The 22,554-nt window shown below is 62.7% G+C and overlaps 1 protein-coding gene across 1 annotated transcript; it reads left to right on the top strand.

Annotated features, from left to right (window-relative positions):
- The first annotated feature begins 652 nt into the window (after nucleotides 1-652).
- On the top strand, nucleotides 653-22,337 carry COL6A1 (collagen type VI alpha 1 chain). Its single transcript, XM_034654241.1, has 35 exons — nucleotides 653-867; nucleotides 1,436-1,565; nucleotides 2,950-3,150; nucleotides 4,066-4,225; nucleotides 4,368-4,496; nucleotides 4,593-4,613; nucleotides 4,818-4,838; nucleotides 4,915-4,959; nucleotides 5,719-5,772; nucleotides 6,365-6,409; nucleotides 6,542-6,568; nucleotides 6,801-6,827; nucleotides 6,915-6,959; nucleotides 7,157-7,210; nucleotides 7,409-7,471; nucleotides 8,098-8,160; nucleotides 8,289-8,342; nucleotides 8,437-8,472; nucleotides 8,694-8,756; nucleotides 10,235-10,297; nucleotides 14,904-14,966; nucleotides 15,696-15,758; nucleotides 16,090-16,140; nucleotides 16,302-16,337; nucleotides 16,882-16,944; nucleotides 17,156-17,221; nucleotides 17,764-17,799; nucleotides 18,035-18,071; nucleotides 18,379-18,387; nucleotides 18,639-18,772; nucleotides 19,004-19,113; nucleotides 19,217-19,400; nucleotides 19,493-19,673; nucleotides 20,745-20,774; nucleotides 20,887-22,337. Exons 1-35 carry the CDS (start codon nucleotides 771-773, stop codon nucleotides 21,507-21,509), a joined length of 3,084 nt encoding a protein of 1,027 aa, XP_034510132.1. The 5' UTR covers nucleotides 653-770; the 3' UTR covers nucleotides 21,510-22,337.
- The last annotated feature ends 217 nt before the right edge of the window (nucleotides 22,338-22,554 follow it).

Raw genomic sequence — 22,554 nt, 5'->3', positions numbered from 1 at the left:
GTGGGTCTGGCCACATCTGGAGCCCACCCCACAGAGCCCCAGGGTGGGACCTTCACACCCGTCCTCACACTCAGGGTGTCTCTCTCCATATCCGTACACATGGCTTCGAGTCCTGAACGACACGGGTGTGAGCTGCGCGGGTCCACTTCCACACGGGTTTGCTCTGAAATACGCAGTTCTGCAAACGTGTCTTCCTGATGGTTTTCTTAATAACTTAAGAACTTTCCTCCAGCCGATTGGCTGTCAGTACAGCGCGTAAGACACGTTAACATACAAGATGTGCGTTTGGCCGCACAGCCCCGTGGGGCCCCAGCCCGCGGCCTCCCTGCCGCTGTGGTTGACTTCACTTTCCCGAAGTAAAACCTGAAACGTCTTCCCAAATATGTACTGACCAACTTGGGAAAGAGTGTTTACAGGAGCAATAGCTGGGAAATCTGACAGAGCAAAGGGTTTGAAAGCTTAAGCCAACCGCACGACGCTTCCGGGCTGATTAATGCCACGAGATGGTGTCTGGTCAGAAATGACCCCGCGGGGCTTGGAGGAGATCCGAGGCGCGGTGCCCGTTCTCCTTCAGGCATCTTAAACTCCGCGGCCGTTTGCTGTGCGCGGGGAGCCCAGGGACCTGCCACAAACCGGGGGACGAAGGCCCCCCGCCCTCCCTCCGAGGCTGGGACTTCGCCGCTGGAGAGCAGAGACAACTCCTGTCTCGCCCTCTGGTCATCACCGGCCCACCCAGACCCCTGCTCGATGGTGACACTGGGGCGGTAAACATGAAGCTGGCCCACGCTCTGCTCCCCCTGCTGCTGCAGGCCTGCTGGGCCGCCGCTCAGGACGTCTCCGGCAATGCCAGGGCCGTGGCCTTCCAGGGTGAGTGACTCCGGGCACCTCTCTGCTTCTGCTGGGGGAACCTGACCCTACCCTTCCCCGACGTGCTCGCCAATGACGGTTGGGGCCGTGGGGTCGCGAAATTCCCAGGCGTGGCCCCCAGCAGGGCCTGGGCCCTGGGCTCCTCATGCTTCCCCACAGCCTGGGGCGTCAGGCTGGCCTGGGGAGCCGGTGGCGACACCATCCCGGCCTCAGTCTTCAGCACTCTCCCTGGTTCCTTCCATCTGACCCCACCGGCAGGCTGTCAAGAACCAGGGCCCCTGTGCTCTCACACATTGTCCGGGAGGTGGTGCCCCTGGTAGTTTCAGATGCTTAAAGGGACAGTGCAAAACAAACAGCCCGGTCCTGCAGGCCAGGCCGGGGCTCCCTGCTCTCCGGGGCGTGGTGGCTCTCCCCCCAGCCAGGCAGGCTTCCCAGGACCCGAGTGGGGGCTCTCACGGTCAACCTGCCCCCTCACTGGGGCCAGGCCCACGCCTGAGGGAGGTGGCCTCCCTGTGCCCAGGGGGGCGCAGGGCATGAGCCTCGGGCCCCCCACCCCATGCTTGGCCAGACTGCCCTGTGGACCTCTTCTTTGTGCTGGACACCTCGGAGAGCGTGGCCTTGAGGCTGAAGCCCTACGGAGCCCTGGTGGACAAGGTCAAGGCCTTCACCAAGCGTTTCATCGACAACCTGAGAGACAGGTAGGAGGGCCCGAACGTCCCTCTCGGGAAGGGTGGGGGGCCCAGGGGCCCAGCAAGCAGAGCCGAGCCCCCTTCCCCTCTAGGAGGCTGGTGTGAACCAGGCCACTCAGTCAGCCTCTTGTGTCCACAGCGGCTCCCATGGGCCAGAAAAGGGCTGAGTCTGAGAAGGAGCGTATGGCAGCCTGGTCAGCCAGGGCCTGGGGGGCAGTGCTGCCATGCGGGCCCCCAGGACCCCAAACGTGTCTCCCTGCCCCCCAACTGAGTGGGTTTCAGGAGGTGGTGGGGGGCTCTGTGGCTCCACCTGGTGCCTGTAGAAGGCCCCCCTTGCCACCTCCTGGACACTGACCTCTGCTCACCTCCCAGTGTTCTTCTGTCCTGGTCCAAGGGGCCCAGAGTGCCTGCCACCTTTACTCACTCACTCACGCACCTGTCCGAGTGCCCCTGGGCGGAGGTGGGGGACGTAGAGGGGATGCTCCTTGAGCAGTGGGTGTGGCCCACAATTGGACACGCCCATGGGGGGGCGGCAAGGCCTTGTAGGGAGGGTCAAGGCCAGAACCGGGTTCCTCCCTCCCCTCACCTGTGCAGGGCCTGGCCCCAGTCCAACCTGGTCCCTGATGACCCGCTCACTTGGGGACCAGGGCACCCAGCTGCCAGCCCTCCTTAGGGATTGTAAGGACAGAGGGTGAGGGCCGCCCGCTTTGGGGCATATGACCTGAAACCTTGAACTCAGCCAAAATGCCTGGGCTCCTGAGTCCACCACCCCCTCCCGGGGCCTTTGGCCTCATTACTCAATTTCTTAGGACTCAGTCTCCCCACCTGTGAAATAGGGTAAGCTCTTCCTGCTACTGATGCTGTTAGCATCACCGTAGGGGCCCCGGTCACACCGGCTGCTGAACAGGCTGGCAGGCACGTCTCCCCCGGGCCCCAACAGGATGAACCCCTGGAAGCCTCCAGCAAAGGTGCACAGGGACAGGGAAAGATGGCCACTCAGAGTGTCCCACTGAGACCTGACTTAGAGCTGGCCTCCACTGCCCTGTCACCTGCCCCACTGCCGTCCTCGCAGGGTCTGCCCCTCCCCGGTGGCCCCCGTCCCTGGAGGGGCCCACAGCTCCTCATCTGAGGACCCTGGAGATCAGGGGCTATGGTGGTCACGCGCTGGCTGGGGCTGGCCCTCCTGACCGTCCCCACCCCGCCACGTGTCACGTGTGGTCCCCAGAGCAGGGACCCAGGAAGTCCAGCCTGCGCTTCCGGCCCCTCCCTCTCGGGGTGTTACCGGGCTCGTCCGTGTACCCACCTGTGAAATGGGTGACCCCAGTGCCCGCGGAGGGACACACACGGGCAGCGGGGGAGGGGTCCACGGCTCACTGGGCCCCGCGGTCTGCAGGTACTACCGGTGTGACCGCAACCTGGTGTGGAACGCGGGCGCGCTGCACTACAGTGACGAGGTCGAGATCATCAGCCCGCTCAGGCCCATGCCCAGCGACCGCGACGCGCTCAAGGCCAGCGTGGACGCGGTCAAGTACTTCGGCAAGGGCACCTACACGGACTGCGCCATCAAGAAGGGGCTGGAGGGGCTGCTTGTGGGGTGAGCGCCCCCCATCGCACGCAGCTCCCCGTCCGGGGCCTGGGCCTCCCCGCGTCCCGAGCGTGTCCCGAGCGTGTCCCGAGCGTGTCCCGAGCGTGTCCCGAGCGTGTCCCTCGGCGGCTGCCCTGCGCTCCCGACGCGTCTCGCGGTCTGCCCGGGACCCTGCCCGTGCTCGCCGGCGCCATGCCGGTGGCCGCCGCCCAGCCCGCTCCCGTGGCTGCCAAGGGTCAGTCTCCGTCCCTCTGCTCCCCTTGAGCTGTCCCGTCTCCTCAACCGCGGAAGGGAGAGGGGCCCACAGGGCCTGAAGTGTCCCAGCCAGTGCCCCCGCGTGGACCACGCAGAGGTGGGGCCTGCGGTCGGGGTGGCGGGAAGGGTTTTCCTGGGAGAGCACAGGCCCCCCCGGAGCGGGCCGCCCACCGGTCCGATCTGCCGCAGGGAAGAGCCGGGTGCGGCCGTGGTTCCTCCAGGGAGAGGATTCGTTCCTGGGTGGCCCCGCCCGGCCACAGCTCCCGGGGCCCAGCCCCCGCCGTGGGTGGCTCTCCAGCCGTCCCCTCCGCTCCCCGTGGTCACGGGTCCCGCAGTCAGGGTACCTCCGGGTAGGCAAGGACCTGTGCCTCTCCCCTGGGGATATGTGCGTCTTCCAAGATGGAGTTTTCGAGAAATGTGACCCCGCAAACCTTTATTTCCCGTTTCAAGATCCTCATTACAGCCCACTCTCCAGCCCAGACTGAGCAGCAGAAAGAGTCTGCCCGGCCTCACGGCCAGCGGCCTCTGAGAGTTGCACTGGGTCTGGGACTCCCTGCAGGGCTTCCAGCCCCGGTTCCTCACCGCCGGTCTTGGGGGTCCCAGCTCTGTTCCAGAGGTGCCCTGAGCTGTCAGGTCAGAGGGGGCTCACCGCTGCCCACCCCCTTGCAGGGGCTCCCACCTGAAGGAGAACAAGTACCTGATTGTGGTGACCGACGGGCACCCCCTGGAGGGCTACAAGGAGCCGTGTGGGGGCCTGGAGGACGCCGTCAACGAGGCCAAGCACCTGGGCGTCAAAGTCTTCTCGGTGGCCATCACCCCCGACCACCTGGTAGGCGCCCCCGTCCTCGCGCCCGCTCCAGGCAGGGGCACCGGGCGTGGCCTGGGGGGCCCCGGGGTACAGGCGAGGTGCCACAGAGGTGGGGAGGGGCCGGGCTCCCGCTGTCCTCGGCCTCAACCCTCGTCCACACCAGGAGCCACGTCTGAGCATCATAGCCACGGACCACACGTACCGACGGAACTTTACCGCGGCCGACTGGGGGCAGACCCGGGACGCGGAGGAGATCATCACCCAGACCATCGACACCATCCTTGACATGATCGTGAGCTGCCGCTCGGCCCTCGCTCCTGGTGGGGGGGGCGCGGGATCCTGCAGCTCTGAGTAGAAAGTAACACCACTTTCCCCTTTCACTTTTCAGAAAAACAATGTGGAACAAGTGGTAGGAGCCCCTCCCCTTCTCTCCCCTCCNTCCCTCCCCCCTTCCCCCTCCCACTTCTGTCCTCCCCCCCCAACCCTGGCTGTCCAGGGCATCACCAGCCCCTTCCTCCTGTGGGTCCCCTCTACTGAGGCACAGGTGGGTATCCAGGGCCCTCGGCAGAGCCCCATTTTCTAACGTGTCCTCTGTCCTTCCTTCCTCCGGCAGTGCTGCTCCTTTGAATGCCAGGTGAGTGGGGGACGCTGACCACCTCTGGGGTCACCCTGGATGCCAGCTCAGGCTGACCTTTCTCTCTGTCTTGCAGCCCGCCAGAGGACCTCCCGGGCCACGGGGAGACCCTGGGTACGAGGTGAGTGGCTGACCCCTCCCTGGAGGGAGAGACGTGTGCAGTACAGTGCCGGCTGAATGTCCCTGCAGCCTGGAGCCCTGGTGTTAGGGGCGCAGTGGGACCCCAGCTGTCCTGAACCCCCATGGAGCTCCCATCCACACCAGGTGTGGGGAGAGGGAAGGTGCCCCCACCCATGGGGAGAGAGTCCACGCACAGGGACCCTGTGGCCGATGCCATGGCCCAGGGCTAGTGTGGGGGTGGGGTCTGACCACTGGCCCCCACGTTCCCCCCACCGTCTCTGGTCTGGGCTCCCAGTGTGTGGCCCAAGGCCAGGCGTGGCTCACACGGAAAGTCAGCCTAGTGGCCAACACGTACGATTCGGCAAAGTGCAGGTTTCCGACTACTCCTGAAAATGTTAGATTCCATGGCCATGAAGCCACATGAACATGGCCCCGGGAGCTGAGCCGGCCCCTTCCCCGGCCTGGGAGCCCCACACGCAGCAGGCATGGGGGCGGGTGCCCGAGAGAAAGGTCCAGGGACAGGCTAGCCAGCATGGGGCAGCACAGAGCCTGGTGGGCTGCAGGTGGGAATGTGCACGTGACCTCGCAAACCCCAGGGCAGGCCACGGTGATAGGGAAGGAGCCTGACACCCCGAGAACCCTGAAGGTCCATGGAGTATCTGTTAATCCTTTTCTTGGGAGAAAATCAGGGGTCCTTTCTACCAGGTTATTAGAAATACACAGAAATTGTCCCCCAACCTTGATCTGCTCTGTGTTCCAGGGAGAACGTGGGAAGCCAGGTCTCCCAGGAGAGAAAGGAGAAGCCGGAGACCCCGTGAGTGCCGAGTCCCGAGCACCTTGGGGGTGGGGGTGCTGAGAAGCCTGAAGCTGGGAGGGGAGCTGGGTTCTGTGGAAGCTTCTAGAAGACAGCTGGTTTCTGGGCAGCATGGTCATGTGGACTGACCCTCAGAGCATATGGCCCAAGGGCAGTGAGGGCCCAGAAGGCATGCGAAGCCATCCCTTCCAGCACATTCCGCCCAGATCTTCACTCAGGCCCAGCTGTCAGTGGGGCAGGTGGGGGGTCAGCCCAGGGCTGTCTCCCCACAGACCACCCCTTCTCCTCCTGGGGGCCCTTGACCTCCCCTCCCCCAACTCCTTCTGGGGGGGTGTCCTAGACCTTCCCCTCCCCCCTCTCCTCCTGGGGGCCTTTGACCTCCCCGTCCCCTCCCAGGAGCTCCCCTGAGGAGACCCCCAGGAGTGGGAGGGGGAGCCTTCACACCAGGGCTGCTCTCTGGAGCTCAGGCCATGGTCAGCCAGCCGGCTCTCTCTGGCTGACAGACCTGAACAGAGTGAGGGGCAGGGCAGACTGGGAGGGGGCTGCCTCTGCCCCCAGGGGCACCTAACAGACCACCTCCTCTGTGTTCCAGGGCAGGCCCGGGGACCTCGGACCCATCGGCTACCAGGGGATGAAGGTGTGTCTCCCCCTCCTCTTTCGGATCAGCCAGCCCTTCCTGGGTCCCGGCCGAAACACATCTGGGCTTGTCCCAGGGCGCTGGGCCCTGGGACCCCAGTGACACCCCCTTTCTCTTCTGTCTGCTCTGTAGGGAGAAAAAGGGAGCCGAGGGGAGAAGGTGAGTAAAGGAGACCTTCAGGTCATGTCCCTTAGGGCCCAGAGCTGCCCCCGCCCCCCCCCCCCGCATGTGAGGACAACACTGCCCATCTCTGTCATGTCCGAGCCTCCATGCGCTGGTGGGGGGTCCATCCTGCCCCCTTCTGCCTCCCTGGGAAGATGCCCCTGCCAGTTTCCAGGGAACTTGCCTCATGTTGGGGGCACCCCCTCACTCTCTCTTCCTGTCTCTGCAGGGCTCCAGGGGAGCCAAGGGCTACAAGGTGAGTGTGGGGGTGGGGATGCGTCTTCTGCCCCAGGGGGTACCGTCTGACCTTTGTGAACCCCTCCTTGGTCTTTGCACCTTGCAGGGTGAGAAAGGCAAGCGTGGCATCGATGGTGTGGACGGCATGAAGGTAAGTCAGCGAGGCAGGAGGGCGGGGGACTTGGTGGCAGCAAGAAGGGCAGGAGACATTTCTTGCCCAGCCCCAGGCCCAGTGGACCCCAAGCCTCCTGGCCGAGTTCAGACCACCATCCTGGTGGGTCTTTCCTGGGAGGGAGTAGATGAACCAGAGCGAGAGTCTTGACCGCTGATCTGCCTTCCTCCTTCCAGGGCGAGGCGGGGTACCCCGGCCTGCCAGGCTGCAAGGGCTCGCCCGGATTCGACGTAAGTTGCGTTCTGTCACTGACATTTTAAGACCAAGGTCTCAGGAGCAAACAGGGACTCCACCCTGCTCCTAAGGCCCTAAGAAGTCACCGGTGGGCCGAACCGCGTGCAGACCTTTCCAGTGTCTGACCTATTTGCACCCAGCCCAATGGCTGCTTGATGAAGACCAAGCACTGACCTCCTACGATTTCTCACCAGGGCACTCAAGGACCCCCTGGGCCCAAGGGTGACGCGGGTGCCTTCGGACGGAAAGGAGAGAAGGTGAGTGACGCGGTCGGGCTTCCCCGCCTACCCAGCCTACCCAGCGTGACTCAGAAATCCTTCCTGGAGGCAGATCCTCCACCCACCGTCCGAGGCCCTGGCCTCCACGGGGGCAGGCAGGGGGCTGGGGTGGAGAAGGCCACCCTGTGTCGCGGAGCCTCAGACGCGCCCCGTGTCCGCGCAGCCTGGAATCCGTCTGCTCACGCAGACGTCACGATTTACGACTGAACAGGGTGCTGATGGCTGCCAGGGGGCAGAAAAGGGAAGAAGGAGGACGCAAGGTTCTGAGCCTAACTTAGAGCACAGCGTTCTGTTGCTGGTAGTTTTCTGGCGTTTTCGGCGACAGGAAGTGCTAGGGGAGATGGCGAGGTAAGGGTGACCCTCCGAAGGCGTCCTGACCACGCCGACTTCAGGATCTGGCCGATGGCTGTGTGGGGCCTCGATCTGACTTTTCGGGATGCTCGCAGCTCTGCGTGAGCAGGGCTTGACCCCAGCAGGTGCCGCGGGCAGGTGGCTTCAGGCGGGATTCGTGTAGAGACGTGGGTGGGTGGGGCGGGTCCTTGGCCTCCAAGGCTCTCATGCCCCAGGGCAGGGTCCCCGCACGCTGACCTTTCGGATCTTTCCAGGGTGCCCCTGGAGCTGACGGGGAGCCCGGGAGGCCAGGGAACACGGGGCCTCCGGGAGATGAGGTGAGCACTCACGGAGCCCCCGGGCAAGCGGGTGGGCCCTGGGAGGGGCTGCCAGGAGCAGGGGCCAGCGGCAGCTCTGGGCCCGGTGCAGGGTCAGAGACAAACGGTTCCACATTTGTCCCCCGCAGGGCGAGCCGGGCTTGCCTGGTCCCCCAGGAGAGAAGGGAGAAGCCGGTGACGAGGTGAGCACCCGCGTTCCATTTCCTGCTCCCAGCTCCCCGCCTGAAGGAGAGCCCCTCCCAAACTGACTGATGTTGTTTGTTCCCCTTTTCCCAGGGAAACCCGGGACCGGACGGTGCCCCCGGCGAGAGGGTGAGCAGGGTGGGGTGGCGTCTGGGCCCTGGGTCTCACCGTGAAGTGGCCGGTGGGGCTCACAGGCGCCAGAGCTCCTGTCTGAGCTCGGTGGGACGCCGGTGTCTGTGAGGATGGGGTGTCCTGCTCGGAGAGGTCAGCCCCCGCCCAGGCCTCGAGCACCCCTCCTCGATGCCGAGTCTGAGCTCTGGCCTCGCCTCCCTCTGCTTCTGTCCACACAGGGCGGCCCCGGGGAAAGAGGACCACGGGGGACCCCAGGTGTGCGGGGCCCACGGGGAGACCCGGTGAGTCACTGTTTCTCAAGCTGAAACCCCACGCCCAAGAGGGGGCCAGAGCCTGAGGTCAGGTGGGGTCAGGCCGTCCGCCTCACAGGACACTTGTCACCAGGTCCCTTTAGCCCCAGATTTCAGGTGACCCACATCTCACCTGCTGTTTTTCCAAAGGCTGTCTCCCTGGTTCAGGAAATGTGGCAGTTCCTGTGCTCAGCCCCCAGCCCGGACCCCCAGCCCCGACCCCCTGGCCCCGGGCATCTCAAGGGGCCTAAGAGAGGCCAGGAGAAGGGGGGTGTAGGTCCAGAAGAGGAGAGCAAGGTGCAGGGTTCTCTCCTCTCCCCTCTCCCTGGGGACCAGCACATCCAAGGAAACCACACACATACACAGTTACACACAATCACACCTGGACACACCTGGACACTGCTCGCCTGTCCCTGAGGTTGCTGCACGGCCTCGCCCTGTCCCTGAGGTCGCCGCACGGCCTCGCACAAGGCACGGTTTACTTAACGCCCATCACACACCTGAACGGTCCCAAACACCTGCTGCTGCCCCAGCGGCTCCGTTAACACTGCAGGCGAGCTTCCCCTCTGGAAAGATTCTTTCCTACAACCTGAAAAGAAGGAAACTTAGGAAGCCAGGCCACTCGAACCTCGGACCTTGTAGTCTCCACGGCCCAGCCGCCTCGCCAAGCTGCCGCCCACACCCCCACCTCCCTCCGGAGCTTTCTCTGGCCCCCTGGTTCTCTGGGAAGATTCTGCAGGACCCCGAGGGCAGGCCAGACTGGCTGTGCCTGGTCAGAGGCCGGGGCAACAGGCGCCACCCCAACGTTCCGGAGCCCGGAGGAGGGGACGATGCTCTTTAAACCTGGGGTGTGGACCAGGCCTCGCGGCTGTCGGGCAGGCCATGTGACCTGCTGTGACCACCCAGGCAAAGCCGCCCCTCCTGAGGACAGGTGTCCAGCTGTCCCGATGGGGAGAGCGAGTTCAGCCGGAGGCCAAGGTCACTGGAAGAGAGATTTGCTTTCTGCCCCATCCCTGCTCTCACGGTCCCCAGAACCCCACAGCCCGCAGCTCCGGGGTTGGGGAGGGACGTCACGGATAGCATGGCCTGCCCACTCCGAAGCTACCCTGCTGAGATCGGGAAATGGGACCGAAGGGCAGGCTGCACCCCAGGGAGCACCCCAGCAGCTCTGGGCCCCGGGGCCCGTCGGGGAGCTGGCTGGAGAAGGAGCCAATGTGAGGGGCTGCCTCCAGGCCTCAGAAGGAACTCTGGCCTCCTCACTGCAGCCTCCTGAAACCGCACGGGTCTCCAGGAGGCTGTGCGCATGGCCACAGCAGGCTAAATACCGGGGAGGAAGGCTGAGGCCAGGCCCGTGGTGGATAGTGGCCCTTCCTGGCTCGGAGACCTGGGGGATGCCTGGCCTTCCCCGGTGCTACCCAAGCGTCTTGACCTCTCCTGGCCTCTTCACTCACCGGTTCATCCTTCCCCAGGGTGAAGCTGGACCCCAAGGTGACCAGGGACGAGAAGGCCCCGTCGGCATCCCCGGAGACCCGGTAGGAAGCTGTCTGGGGGTGGTGGGGTGGCCTCTGTCCTCGGGCCACCAGGAAGGCCGACAGCAGCCCCCGAATTTAAGGGAGGGCTCTTTCCACGTCTGACTGGAGGGCTCCTGCAAGGAATGCCCAGGCTCAGGAGCCAGCTGCAGGAGGCCGGGGGCAGCCGGGGCGGCCCAGCTTCCGTGGCCCTCAGAGACTCCGTGCTCAGAGGGACAGTCAGAGGCTTCCCGTCACCCGGCTGGCATCTGCCAGGATGCAGAGCTGAGGGAGCAGACCCCCAGTCGCCCTCGGAGCTCTGCCCTCTGCCCTGGCTCAGTTGGCTTTGGAAGAAGGCAGCAGGGGACCCTGGGACCCCTGGGTTGCCCCTGGCCTGGCGGGGCAAGGTCACTCCACAGTAGAGACCATGTTTGAGCCCCCAGGAGGCCCCAGGGGGAAGAGGGTTCCTCAGCATTTGGAATCCAGGTGTGAGATCCTGGCTGGAGGTAGATTTGGGACTGTCCCTGCATAGAAGTTTCCAGAATTCCTGGTTGTGATACTTTCCAGAGATCCTGCTGGGAGAGGAGAGGGGAATGGGGGCTAAGGAAGCAAAGGGTTGGACCACGTCTCATCCCCAGCACACTGGGTGGGGTCTGCCTTCCTGCCTCATTGCCTGGAGGCCATGTTGTTCCAGGTGCCTGAGCCTGGAAACCCCCACAGGGTGGACCTTGAGGCTCTCCTGCTTCCCAGGCTACGGGCCTAGGGTGACCACCCCCCGAGAGAGCACAAGAAGGGCCTGGGTGGGACCCGTCCTCCCTGCAGCCCCTCGGGCAACCCCCTTGGTTGGCCCAGACCCTCGCAGTCTGTCTCCTGCTCTGTGATAGGGGTCACCTGCCGGGCATCCCCAAATTCCTCCCACTGGGAACGAGGCGGCTGCCTGGCCTGCAGGGAGGGGTCTGCACAGATGGAAAGGAACGGCCTCGGAGCTGGGATGGGGACCTCCCCGTGGGCAGGAGGCGGGAACGGCCTCCTGGTGGGTGAGCTCCCGACAGTGGGGGCCGACCTCAGAGGGGCCGGGCCTCGGGCTCTGGTGGGGCTTGGCTTGTGGCTTCAAGTCTTTTTGGTGGCTTTTCTTGTGGAGAGAAACTTGGAATTGGGATTTTAACAAAAAAGGAATTTAAAAAGCAAGAAAGAAGCAGCAGCCACAATAGGGTTGCCAAGTCTCCCGTGGGACCATTAAAAATGCACCCGGGTCCCTTCCAGTGTGGGGGGGTGGCGGGGGGCGCGGACCCACTTCGAGACCAGCTCGGTGGGAGGCTTTCCTCCCACAGAATTGCAAGCTGGGCTCGCTGGGAGCCGGCCGTTCCCAGGCCTGTGGCCGTGTGTGAGGGGAAGAGGCGCCCTGGCCCTGGAGCTGCCGGCTCGGAGCCCGGAGCCCGAGGCGGCTGAGCATCTGGTTCTCCCCCGTCCTGGCAGGAAAGGCAGATAATACCGCTCCAATACAGTGGGTGTAGAGGGTCTGTGGCTTGTAGACCAAAGACCCCTGTGAATGGGCCATCTCACCTATTTTGGGGAAGTGGTTGAATCGGTAACTCCAGCAAGAGAAACGCAGAATTCTCCTGTCCCTGCATCAATTTTACTTTCTTCTAAAATTTAGTTTCTTCTAGAGTCCTTCTAGAAAAAATACGGTGTGTGAGAGGGTGGGGTATGCATGTTGTTCATACAAACAGCATTGCCCTGCAATGCTCCTCACCTGGGGACTGTCCAGGTCGGCGCCCATGGACTCCACTTGTAAACTCGCTGAATGCCCCTGCCTGGTCTCCTGTCCGCATGTGTGCAGACAGTGTCTGGGATTTTGCTTACAGAAAAATTCTGTAATAAATATCACTGCCCGTCTGTCAGCTCATTTGTCTCTCCATTTGTCCATCCATCCATCCATCCTTCCTTCCATCCATCCTTCTTTCCATCTGTCCATCCATCCATCCATCAGCCATCTATCCATCAGCCATCTATCCATCTTTCCATCCATCCTTCTTTCCATCCATCTATTCATCCATCCATCCTTCTTTCCATCTGTCCATCCATCCATCCATCAGCCATCTATCCATCTTTCCATCTATCCTTCCTTCCATCCATCCTTCTTTCCATCCATTCATCCATCTATCCATCCTTCTTTCCATCCATCTATCCTTCTATCCATCCATCCAACCATCCTTCCATCTATCCTTCCTTCCATCCACCCATCCATCCTTCTTTCCATCCATCCATCCATCCTTTCATCCGTCCATCCATCCATCCATCCTCCCATCTATCCTTCCTTCCATCCACCCATCCATCCTTCTTTCCATCCATCCATCCATCCTTTCATCCATCCATCCATCCATCCTCCCATCTATCCTTCCTTCCATCCATCCTTCTTTTCATCTATCCTTTCTTCCATCCATCCTTCTTTCCATCCGTCCATCCATCCGTCCATCCATCCATCCATCCATCCTTCCATCCATCCATCCTCCCATCTATCCTTCCTTCCATCCATCCTTCTTTCCATCCATCCTTCCATCCATCCTCCCATCTATCCTTCCTTCCATGCATCCTTATTTCCATCCATCTAGTCATCCATCCATCCATCCATCTTGAAATACTTACAAGGCTACATCCAAAGCATAAATTCTTAACAGCATAATTTCTTGGCCAAATGATGTGAGTGTGTGTGTGTGTGTGTGTGTGTGAGAGGGTATGTGTGAGCGAGTGTGTGAGTGTGTGTTATTTGCCAGATAACTCCACTTTATCTAGCCCCACCTTACATTCCCCCTAAGAGCATGAGACAGCCACTGTATTCACACCTTTGCCAACACGAGAGATCGTCAAACTTCATCTTTGTGTTTTTGCCCTTCAGGAAAAAGTTGTGTGTCTCCTGTATTCATGGGAAAGCCTGAGCGTGGTCTCTCAGGTTTCCAGGCCATGCCCCTCTTTCTGGCTCTTCCTTCAGTTGTTCATTTTCTGTGGAGTCTGCGTCTCCACGTTGATGTGCAGGAAGCCCTTATCCACAGGCAGACACTTTTCCAGCTTTGCCATCTGCCTGTGACTGTCCTGGGGACTTGTTTAGGATGTGCTGCTCATTTATAAGATTCCAAGCACATTCACCTCTTTCGTTGTATTTTTGCTTCCTCTTTGATTCATTTGGACGCTCTACTAGGGCTGGAAGTGAGGGGGGCTTGACCTGGCTTGGCCTTTTCCGTAACTAGTGAGCCTGTGTTCACAATACCGCCTACGGCAGGAGTGACCTTTCCTGGTGATAGAGGATGTGAGCGTTAGATTTTAGCTTCTCTTATCTGTGTCTTTCTGGAATCCCTGTGCCTGCCGCCCTTGTCCTCATGCCCCCATTCCCATGACAGCAGCTGTCGTGGGCTTCACAGTAGGAGTCCCAGGGGGCTGCTCCTGCCGCCCGCCACGTCCCCAGGCTCCCCTGCCTTCCCCATGCGCCTGCTCCCCAGCGGTCGTCCAGCTGCCAGGACAAGCTGGCGACTATCCTGCTGCCGGACGATCTTGTCCTTCCCCCACATCACAATTCAGGAAGTTGTTCGAGACACTAACAGCATAAAACACTACAAGGAAGAGTGTCACTGGGATTTACTCTTGAGTTTCCAGTGTTCAGGGCCACTGTCACTAAAAACTGGACGCTACCAAAGTCTGTGGGGGTGAGGGACCCGTGGCATTGCTGCGGAGGAGGCCCTGTGTCCCTCCAGCCCGTGGTCCAGCTGGGGAGCGTCTGCGTCTGGCTGTGGTTCCTCCGCCGCTTGTTTGCCCAAACCCCCATCGAGGGGTGGGGGGGGAGTGGTTAGGCAGCTTTGGAATTGGGTTTGTCCACACTGGACATCCAACTTGCCAGCCTCAGCGCTGTTTCTGTCTCAGGCCTGGGGACCCTCGGGGCAGTTAGCATCTGCACCACGGTGTCTGTGCGGAAGTTTCTGGGAAATGTGTTTTCCCAAATCCCAAGATGCAGCAGTGGAGCAATCCAGAAACTGGAGGAAAGGTCACAGTCCTGGCCAGCCCTTTTCCTTCGTCTTGTCCCTCTGGTGGGCACCAGCACCTCCCGGTGTGGACGCCAGCATGGCCCACCAGGGGCCGCGGGGCCCGCAGACGTGTTCCAGGAGGCACCCGTCCCACGAGCCGGCCACTGGGGCAGCTGCAGAAACGTCCCCAAGCGTGGCGGCCACCGTGTTCCTGTCTCATGGGGCCCGGACACGCCTCCCCCTGGCCTGGCCAAGGGCACAGAGGGCCTCTGCTCCCCATCGTCCCTCCTGGCCCCCATTTTCAAGTCCCCGGCGCCACCCTCCAGGAACCCCGAGTTGGCTGGCGAGCAAAGTCCCAGGTTGTGTGTGATGCCAAGGCCTGGGGCCCTGGCGGAGTCCAGAGCATCCAGGCGGCCCCACGCGTGGTGTATGCTCGCCCCTTCTTCGGCCCTGGCCGGGGATGTCCCTACGTGCTCGGGGCACCGAGACTCTGGACCCAGGAAGGCAGGCAGCTGGCCTCCAGGAAGAAGTGTAGACCAAGGAGGCCAGCCCGTGTGGGTCTGGGGCGGAGGCTGGTGTGGGGCCGAGGGGTATAACTGGCGTGTCCCTCTCTGCAGGGAGAGGCTGGCCCCGCTGGACCTAAAGGTTACCGAGGTGATGAGGGGCCCCCGGGGCCTGAGGTGAGTGCCCCGCCCCCACCCCACCTACACATCCCAACCCCGGGAGGGTCCCTAGGACTGGAGAACGCCCCCCACCCCGGTCTAGGTACGCACACAGATGGTTTAGTGCATTTCGTGGTATCTGTGTCTTTCAGGAAACTTGGAAAATGCAGAAAAAAAAATGAAACAATTGAAATCTAAAATATGGCCACCCAGAGATAAATAATGTGAACATTTTAGCTTATTTCTTCCCAATTTATTTTCCTTATTTGCATAATAGCCTTATAAGTTTGGCTTCACAAGTTTTGGTTTTTTTTAGTTTTGTCATTTTGAACATTTTCTAAAACCCTTAATGATTTTGCAACACTTGACTGACGTGCTTCCGCAGCCCCACCGGGCTGTGTCCTGCTGCTTCTCTGAGCGCTGGGGTTGGGCTCTGGCCTGTCTGGAACTCCCAGTCCCAGAGGCGACTGTCCGCAAGCACATGGGTCCCCTCTCTGGTCGTGCCCTGGGGGCGCTCCCTGGGCGGGTTATTGGGCGGGAGGTACGGCCTCCCCACGGAGTCTGTTAGCCCGCGGGCAGCCTCAGGATGATGGATGTAAAAATCCTTCCCTTAATCTTTGCTGTGCTGATGGGTGGAAACATGGTGTTTTATTTAACGCACGCTCATTCTCCTCGGAGAGGTGCGGTGCCTCTGAGCCTGCCTGGATGTCCACGTACTTTTCCCAAACCCACTCCTCCCCTCCTTAGGGTTCCAGAGGAGCTCCAGGGCCCGCAGGACCCCCCGGAGACCCCGGGCTGATGGGTGAAAGGGTAAGTGGCGGTCCCAAGGGATCAGGGCCTGGGTGGGGCTGGGGCCGCGGAAGCTGTGGTTTCCAGCTGCGGGCCTCTGGCAGGAAGTTTCCATGTGGGTGTGAGGGTCCCAGTCGTGGTATCTGGAGAGGTGCACTCTCCACAGGTGACTGTCCCCCTGGGCCCGGAGGCACCGTGGCAGCTGGAGCCACTGAGGCCCCTGTGGTCACCGCAGGCACTGCCCTCCTGCTGCAGAGTCGGGACGGGCAGGGCAATCCCATGCAAGGCATCCTTTCCAGGCTGGTGAAGCCCCTCGGGCACCATCCTGAGCCTGGGCAATTCCTCTCTGCAGGGGGAAGACGGTCCACCCGGAAACGGCACCGAGGGCTTCCCTGGCTTCCCTGTGAGTACCCCAGATTCCTGCCCCATCACCCCCTTTGGACCAGCTGGGGTGGGCTCAGGACCACGGGCTGGACCAGGACGTGACCGCCGGGATTATGCATCAGGTGCCCCCTCCCCCGGCCAAACTGGAGCCTGGAGTGACTGTCCTGTCTTTCCCTGCAGGGCTATCCAGGCAGCAGGGGCCCGCCCGGGATAAACGTGAGTACTCGCCCACCGTCGGGCTGCTGGCGCATTCACACACACACGTGTGCAACACACATGCATCCTTGGCCCAGTCTCGGCGCCTAGGCCCCTCTCACGGGTGTCTTGATCTGTGTGGGTGCCTCTGCCTGGCCTCGTCTCTGGGCTCCCAAGGACTGTACCCCACACCTTGGGGTGTCCTCTGGCCGGTGCATGGCGTCTGTCTCCCCAGGTGGGGCACGGTGTCTCCTTATCTTTTCCTTTTAAAATTTCTGCTTCTTAAAAAGGAAACGCAGTGCTGTGACTGACGGTTAATAGAACTGATTTAAAATAGGAATCTGGTGGAGGAGAGGGACCGCTGGGTGCCGGGGCTGGGCGACAGCCAGCCTGCCCGAGGGGTTCGCCTGAGTGGCGATGTGTCTCTGGCCACCGCCCACTGCAGGGGCCTGCTTCCCCAGAGTGGAACCCACTCCAACCCTGGGCCAGGGTCCCCACCACACACATGTACCGGCTCCCCAGGACTCCCTGCCCCTCTGACCGCGTGCTCCCCTGTCCCCTGCAGGGCACTAAAGGCTACCCAGGGCTCAAGGGGGATGAGGGAGAAGCCGGAGACCCTGGAGAGGACGTGAGTGCCGAGCCCGCCCAGGACGCTAAGAAATCCCCTCCAGCGGCTGCTTCCGCTGGGGGGTGTGCAGGGAGGTGGCTGCGTGAGACCTTGGCTGCTGAGGCTTTGCGGGCGGGTGCCGGGGCACCAGACCCGGGGCCCGGGGATGGACAAGTCGCGGCTGGTCTGGCTTGTGTGGCTGTGTGTGGTGACGCTGTGCCGTTCCTTCCAGAACAATGACATCGCACCCCCAGGTGTCAAAGGAGCAAAGGGGTACCGGGGACCCGAAGGCCCCCAGGTGAGTGACGTGGCCAGCCAGGTCGGGCACCCTGAAATTCTGAGGCTGCAGAGGGGTCTGAGCCAGAACCGGGGAGGAGGTCACTGGGGGAGGCTTCAAGAAGGCTGGCCCTTTGATGGGAGGGGAGGGAATGGGCCATTTCGAGGGTTGTGGGGGCTTCAGAGAAGGGGGAGCAGCTGGTCACCAGGTGAGACATGAAGAGAGCACAGCAGAGCCCAGGGTGAGTTCCGGGGGGTGGGCGGCATCCCCTGTCCATCAAGACGGCACAATCGGACTAGAATGAACCATCCACCCCATGGTAAGTGCCGATGAGCCCCACACAGGCCCGTGCCCAGCCCACCTGCTGCCCCAGCGATCACAGAGCAGGTGGCAATCGGACTCTCCAGCAGCCCCTAATGTGCAGGGGTTCCGGGGCTCCGAAGGGGCGGTGGGGTCAGCCCGAGGGCCCGGAGGGTGAGGGGTAGGCTTGCTCAGGGCACCATCAGACCGCAGTTCAGGAAGCGATGCGCCCTTACCACCTTCCCCCGTCCTTCCTCTGACAGGGACCCCCAGGACACACAGGACCACCAGGGCCAGATGTAAGTGGGTGTGCATGAATGTCCTTGGGGGGCTGACCGCTCCAGCCATGGATCCCATGGGGTGGGGCACCATGACAGCAACAGGGGAGCATGTGATCGTCATGGAGGGACATGGGGTGTCCACATATCAGTGACCACGTCAGGTGCCCCGGCCCTGGGTGCCTAACACCCTGGAGAGTGAATCCCACTGTGGTCCGCTCAGCCCGGTGCGTGTGTCTGTCTCGTCCCCCTACAGGAATGTGAGATCTTGGACATCATCATGAAAATGTGCTGTGAGTATCTCTCATCTCTGGAGAAGTGTCTTAGCTGGAAAGAATTAGGTCCCACCTAACTTTGGTGCTCACAGAGGGATCTTTTGAACTGTGGGGTGGGAGACAAGCGGGGGGGGCGGGAGTGTGCCCCACTCACGAGGAACTCCCCGGGGGGGACGCGGGGGCCAGGCCACTGTCACCCCTGCTGGTCTGCCATGGTGGCCAGGGCGCCGGGCGGAGCAGCCCACCCTGCTGAGGGTTTATGATTTCTACTGCGACATGGGGTCTCCACTGGAACGTAACTCCTCGTTTCTCTTCTTTTCCCCAGCTTGCTGTGGTGAGTCATTAGCATGGGTCTCGAGTGTTCCCTGCTCCTGTGTTAGCCCCCTCCAGAGCAGCAGCTGGCCCTCACACCCCACCGTACCACCATGACCTCGGGGCGCCGGCCCGCCCCATCCTCGCCCCAGGAACCTGCACGGCAGGCCACAGGCGGGGGACAGAAGCCCCAGGGTCCTGGCTCTGGAGGGGGTGGCTCTGCCGAGTGGGGCCCCGGAAGGCCCCCAGGACTGACGCTCTCCTTGTCCGCAGAGTGCAAGTGTGGCCCCATCGACATCCTCTTTGTGCTGGACAGCTCGGAGAGCATTGGCCTGCAGAACTTCGAGATCGCCAAGGACTTCATCGTCAAGGTCCTCGACCGGCTGAGCAGAGACGAGCTGGTCAAGGTGAGCCAGACCCGCCCGCAGCTTCCCAGGGAGCAGGGCCCTGCGCGGACCCCGGGCCAGAAGAGGGCTGGGCCCCGGGGGCTGCACTTCTCAAAAGCAGTAACCTTCCCCCACCGGAGCATAAGAGTCCCGTGGGTCCGCGGGCCAGGCCGGCCGGGGACAGACGGGGGGTGGGGGGTGGCTGCTGGGAGCCCTGCGTCCCCTCCTCACTGGGGCGTGTGGCACGTGCAGTTCGAGCCCGGCCACTCGCACGCGGGCGTGGTGCAGTACAGCCACAACCAGATGCAGGAGCACGTGGGTCTGAGGGACGCCAACATCAGGAACGTCCAGGAGCTCAAGGAGTGAGTGCCGTGTGCCCAGCCGCCCGCACACCTGTGGCCCCCGAGGCCCGCCCTCGACCCCGAGCCCCGCCCCGGTGCTGACAGGAGGTGCCCTGCCCCACAGAGCCATCAAGAATCTGCGGTGGATGGCGGGGGGCACGTTCACGGGGGAGGCTCTGCAGTACACCCGGAACCAGCTGCTGCCCCCCACCCAGAACAACCGGATTGCGCTCGTCATCACCGACGGCCGCTCCGACACCCAGAGGGACACCACGCCGCTCAGCGTGCTCTGTGGCCCGGACATCCAGGTGGGGCCGCCTCCACGCCCCACGCGGCCACCTTCCACCCCGGACTACCGCCGTCCCCCCTGGGCCATGCCAACACCGTCCCTCCCTTACAGGTGGTCTCCGTGGGCATTAAGGACATGTTCGGCTATGTCGCGGGCTCTGACCAGCTCAACGTCATCTCCTGCCAAGGCCTGGCACCCCAGGGCCGGCCAGGCATCTCGCTGGTCAAGGAGAACTACGCGGAGCTGCTGGAGGACAACTTCCTAAAGAACGTCACTACCCAGATCTGTATAGGTGGGCTCGGGGTAGGGACCCCTCCATGCAGTTGTGCTGGGATGCGGCATCGGGGCAGCTGGGACGTGGCTGTCCCCTAGCTCCCCGTGACCCCCGGCCCGCAGCACGAGGCCTCTGCACAAGCAGCCTCACAGTCTTGCTTGAGGATGCCGTGCCCCGGCTCCCACGTGGCCCAGCTCCCACGCCCCGGCTCCCACGTGCCCCGGCTCCCACGTGGCCCAGCTCCCACGTGCCCCGGCTCCCACGTGCCCCGGCTCCCACGTGGCCCGGCTCCCACGTGCCCTGGCTCCCACGTGGCCCAGCTCCCACGTGCCCCGGCTCCCACGTGCCCCGGCTCCCACGTGCCCCGGCTCCCACGTGGCCCAGCTCCCACGTGCCCCGGCTCCCACGTGGCCCAGCTCCCACGTGCCCTGGCTCCCACGTGGCCCAGCTCCCACGTGGCCCGGCTTCTGTGCAGGTGGTCCCCAGAGCATGGGCTGCCCTGTGCTTCTCATACTTTGTCCTGGGAGCACTCCCACTCACTGTGCTCCATCCACACGCTTGCACAGGGGGTGGCCTTGGAGCCCAAGACCACTCCCAGGCCCCCACCTCAGAACATGTCCTTCTGGGCTCTGCCCTGCGGTAGACCTGGGTCCACGGTGCAGGCAGCTGGTCGACAGCTGGAGACACCTGCTCGGGTCAGATGTGTCTGCATGGCCGGCACCTGGTCAGCATCACCCGAGGACAGGGGGGCATGGGGTGTCTGACCTGCAGACCATCCTTGTCCTCTCTGAGCTTCGGTTTCCCCATCCTCTGAAGGGGCCCACAAGGAGTTGGAGCAAAGACCACAAAATAGAACGGGGGGGGTGGCCCTAAGACGCAAAGACCGACTCTTGAATAAGGGGACACTCAACTGCCGGTGGGGCCGAGGGGGCCGAGTCGGTGCACACCAGGCATTCAGGAGCCCCACCTGTGCATGTGGCCTCGCCGCGCCTGCCACCCCCGTGCTCTGGTGCCCTCTTGCTGGGGGTTACAGATAGAAGAGTGGTCTGTGAGGTCACTGGCTTCATGCTGTGCTTTTCTCTTTTACAGACAAGAAATGTCCAGATTACACCTGCCCAAGTGAGTACCTGGGGTGTGAGAGGGCCCTGGCGGGGGCTCCCAGAGGAAGGTGGGAGGGCGGCCGTGTCGGGAGGCCCTGGCCGCGCCCTGACCCCCCACCCCCATCCCGCAGTCACGTTCTCCTCCCCGGCCGACATCACCATCCTGCTGGACGGCTCGGCCAGCGTGGGCAGCCACAACTTCGACACCACCAAGCGCTTCGCCAAGCGGCTGGCCGAGCGCTTCCTGACGGCGGGCAGGACCGACCCGTCCCACGACGTGCGCGTGGCGGTCGTGCAGTACAGCGGCCCCGGGCAGCAGCGGCCGGAGCGCGGGTCGCTGCAGTTCCTGCAGAACTACACCGTGCTGGCCGGCACCGTGGACGGCATGGACTTCTTCAACGACGCCACCGACGTCAACGACGCCCTCAGCTACGTGACGCGTTTCTACCGTGAGGCCTCGTCCCGCGAAGCCAGGAAGAGGCTGCTGCTCTTCTCCGACGGCAACTCCCAGGGGGCCACGGCGGCGGCCATCGAGAAGGCGGTGCAGGAGGCCCAGCGGGCGGACATCGAGATCTTCGTGGTGGTGGTGGGCCGCCAGGTGAACGAGCCCCACATCCGCGTCCTGGTCACGGGCAAGACGGCCGAGTACGACGTGGCCTTTGGCGAGCGCCACCTGTTCCGCGTGCCCAGCTACCCGGCCCTGCTGCAGGGCGTGCTCTACCAGACCGTGTCCAGAAAGGTGGCGCTGGGCTAGCGCTGGGCGGCCCCTCCCCCGCCACTACAACAGGAAGTGAAACGTGACGCCAGTGTTCCCGACCAACCTGAGGGCTGCCTGTTGGTAAAGCAAAGGCTAGAAGAGCCGCGTGCGTTTTCCCCACCCCGCTGGTCCTGGGACTCCGCCGGCCGTCCCCTCCCCTCCGTGTTAACACCCCCAGATCTCCTGCAGGCCCCAAATCCCCAGAACCTCTCTGCCTTTCCGGGGGGGTCGCCTGAGCACCGGCTCCCCTCCCTGCCTGATCTTTCTCGCGAACCCTACCCGATTCTGCAGTTAGCATTTCATCTACGGGCTCAGCCTGTTGGTGAAGTCACCCCAGAGGGCGGACCCTTCGTTTTTGGAAAGCCAGGGTGAGGGGATTTCTCAAGCTTCTCCCCATGAGTAGGCCCCTCCTGACAGGGTCCTCCCTGCTCAGGGCTCGGACCTCGGTTCTGCCTCCTTGGGCCGCAGAGCTCGGGGCGAGCGGATGAACTCCAGCATCTCCAGCCAACGGCAGGAAAGGGGCTCCTCAACCCTGTGTCCCCGAAAACCCGGCGAACAAAGGTGCTATCCTATAGACCCTCTCCCCATCTACTCGGAGGCCTGGGCCCCTGGGCCACCCAGCGACACAAAGTGATGTGGTTTTTGTTTTTTGATTAAAAACAAAAGACAAACCCAACCCAAAGCTCTGTCCCCTCAAGGGGGTGATGGGTTCTACGTTCCGTTGAAGACCCTCTTTATACGTTAGTTTTAGTTTTACTCCTTCTTGTGTTTTGCTCACTGTGTCCATGTCTGCGACTTCTCAAAATAAAGGTTTTCACTCCTCTGTCCGTGGTCATCTTTCTGAGGAGATGAAATCCACCACATGTTGGCACTTCCCACCCTAACCCGAGGGAACATGGAGACTGTTGGGGTCCAGTGGGGACGCACGGATAAGCAGGTTGTCAGCCACCGGCTACCAACCAATGGCCCCCCTGGGTCTGGGGAGCGGGGGGGACGGTCTATGGAGGGGGAGGGGGGGAGGGGCCTGACACCCTGGGTTGCA

Source organism: Ailuropoda melanoleuca, chromosome 1, assembly GCF_002007445.2.
Source record: "Ailuropoda melanoleuca isolate Jingjing chromosome 1, ASM200744v2, whole genome shotgun sequence".
Lineage (NCBI taxonomy): Eukaryota > Metazoa > Chordata > Mammalia > Carnivora > Ursidae > Ailuropoda > Ailuropoda melanoleuca.
This window is presented reverse-complemented; position numbering and strand designations above follow the sequence as displayed.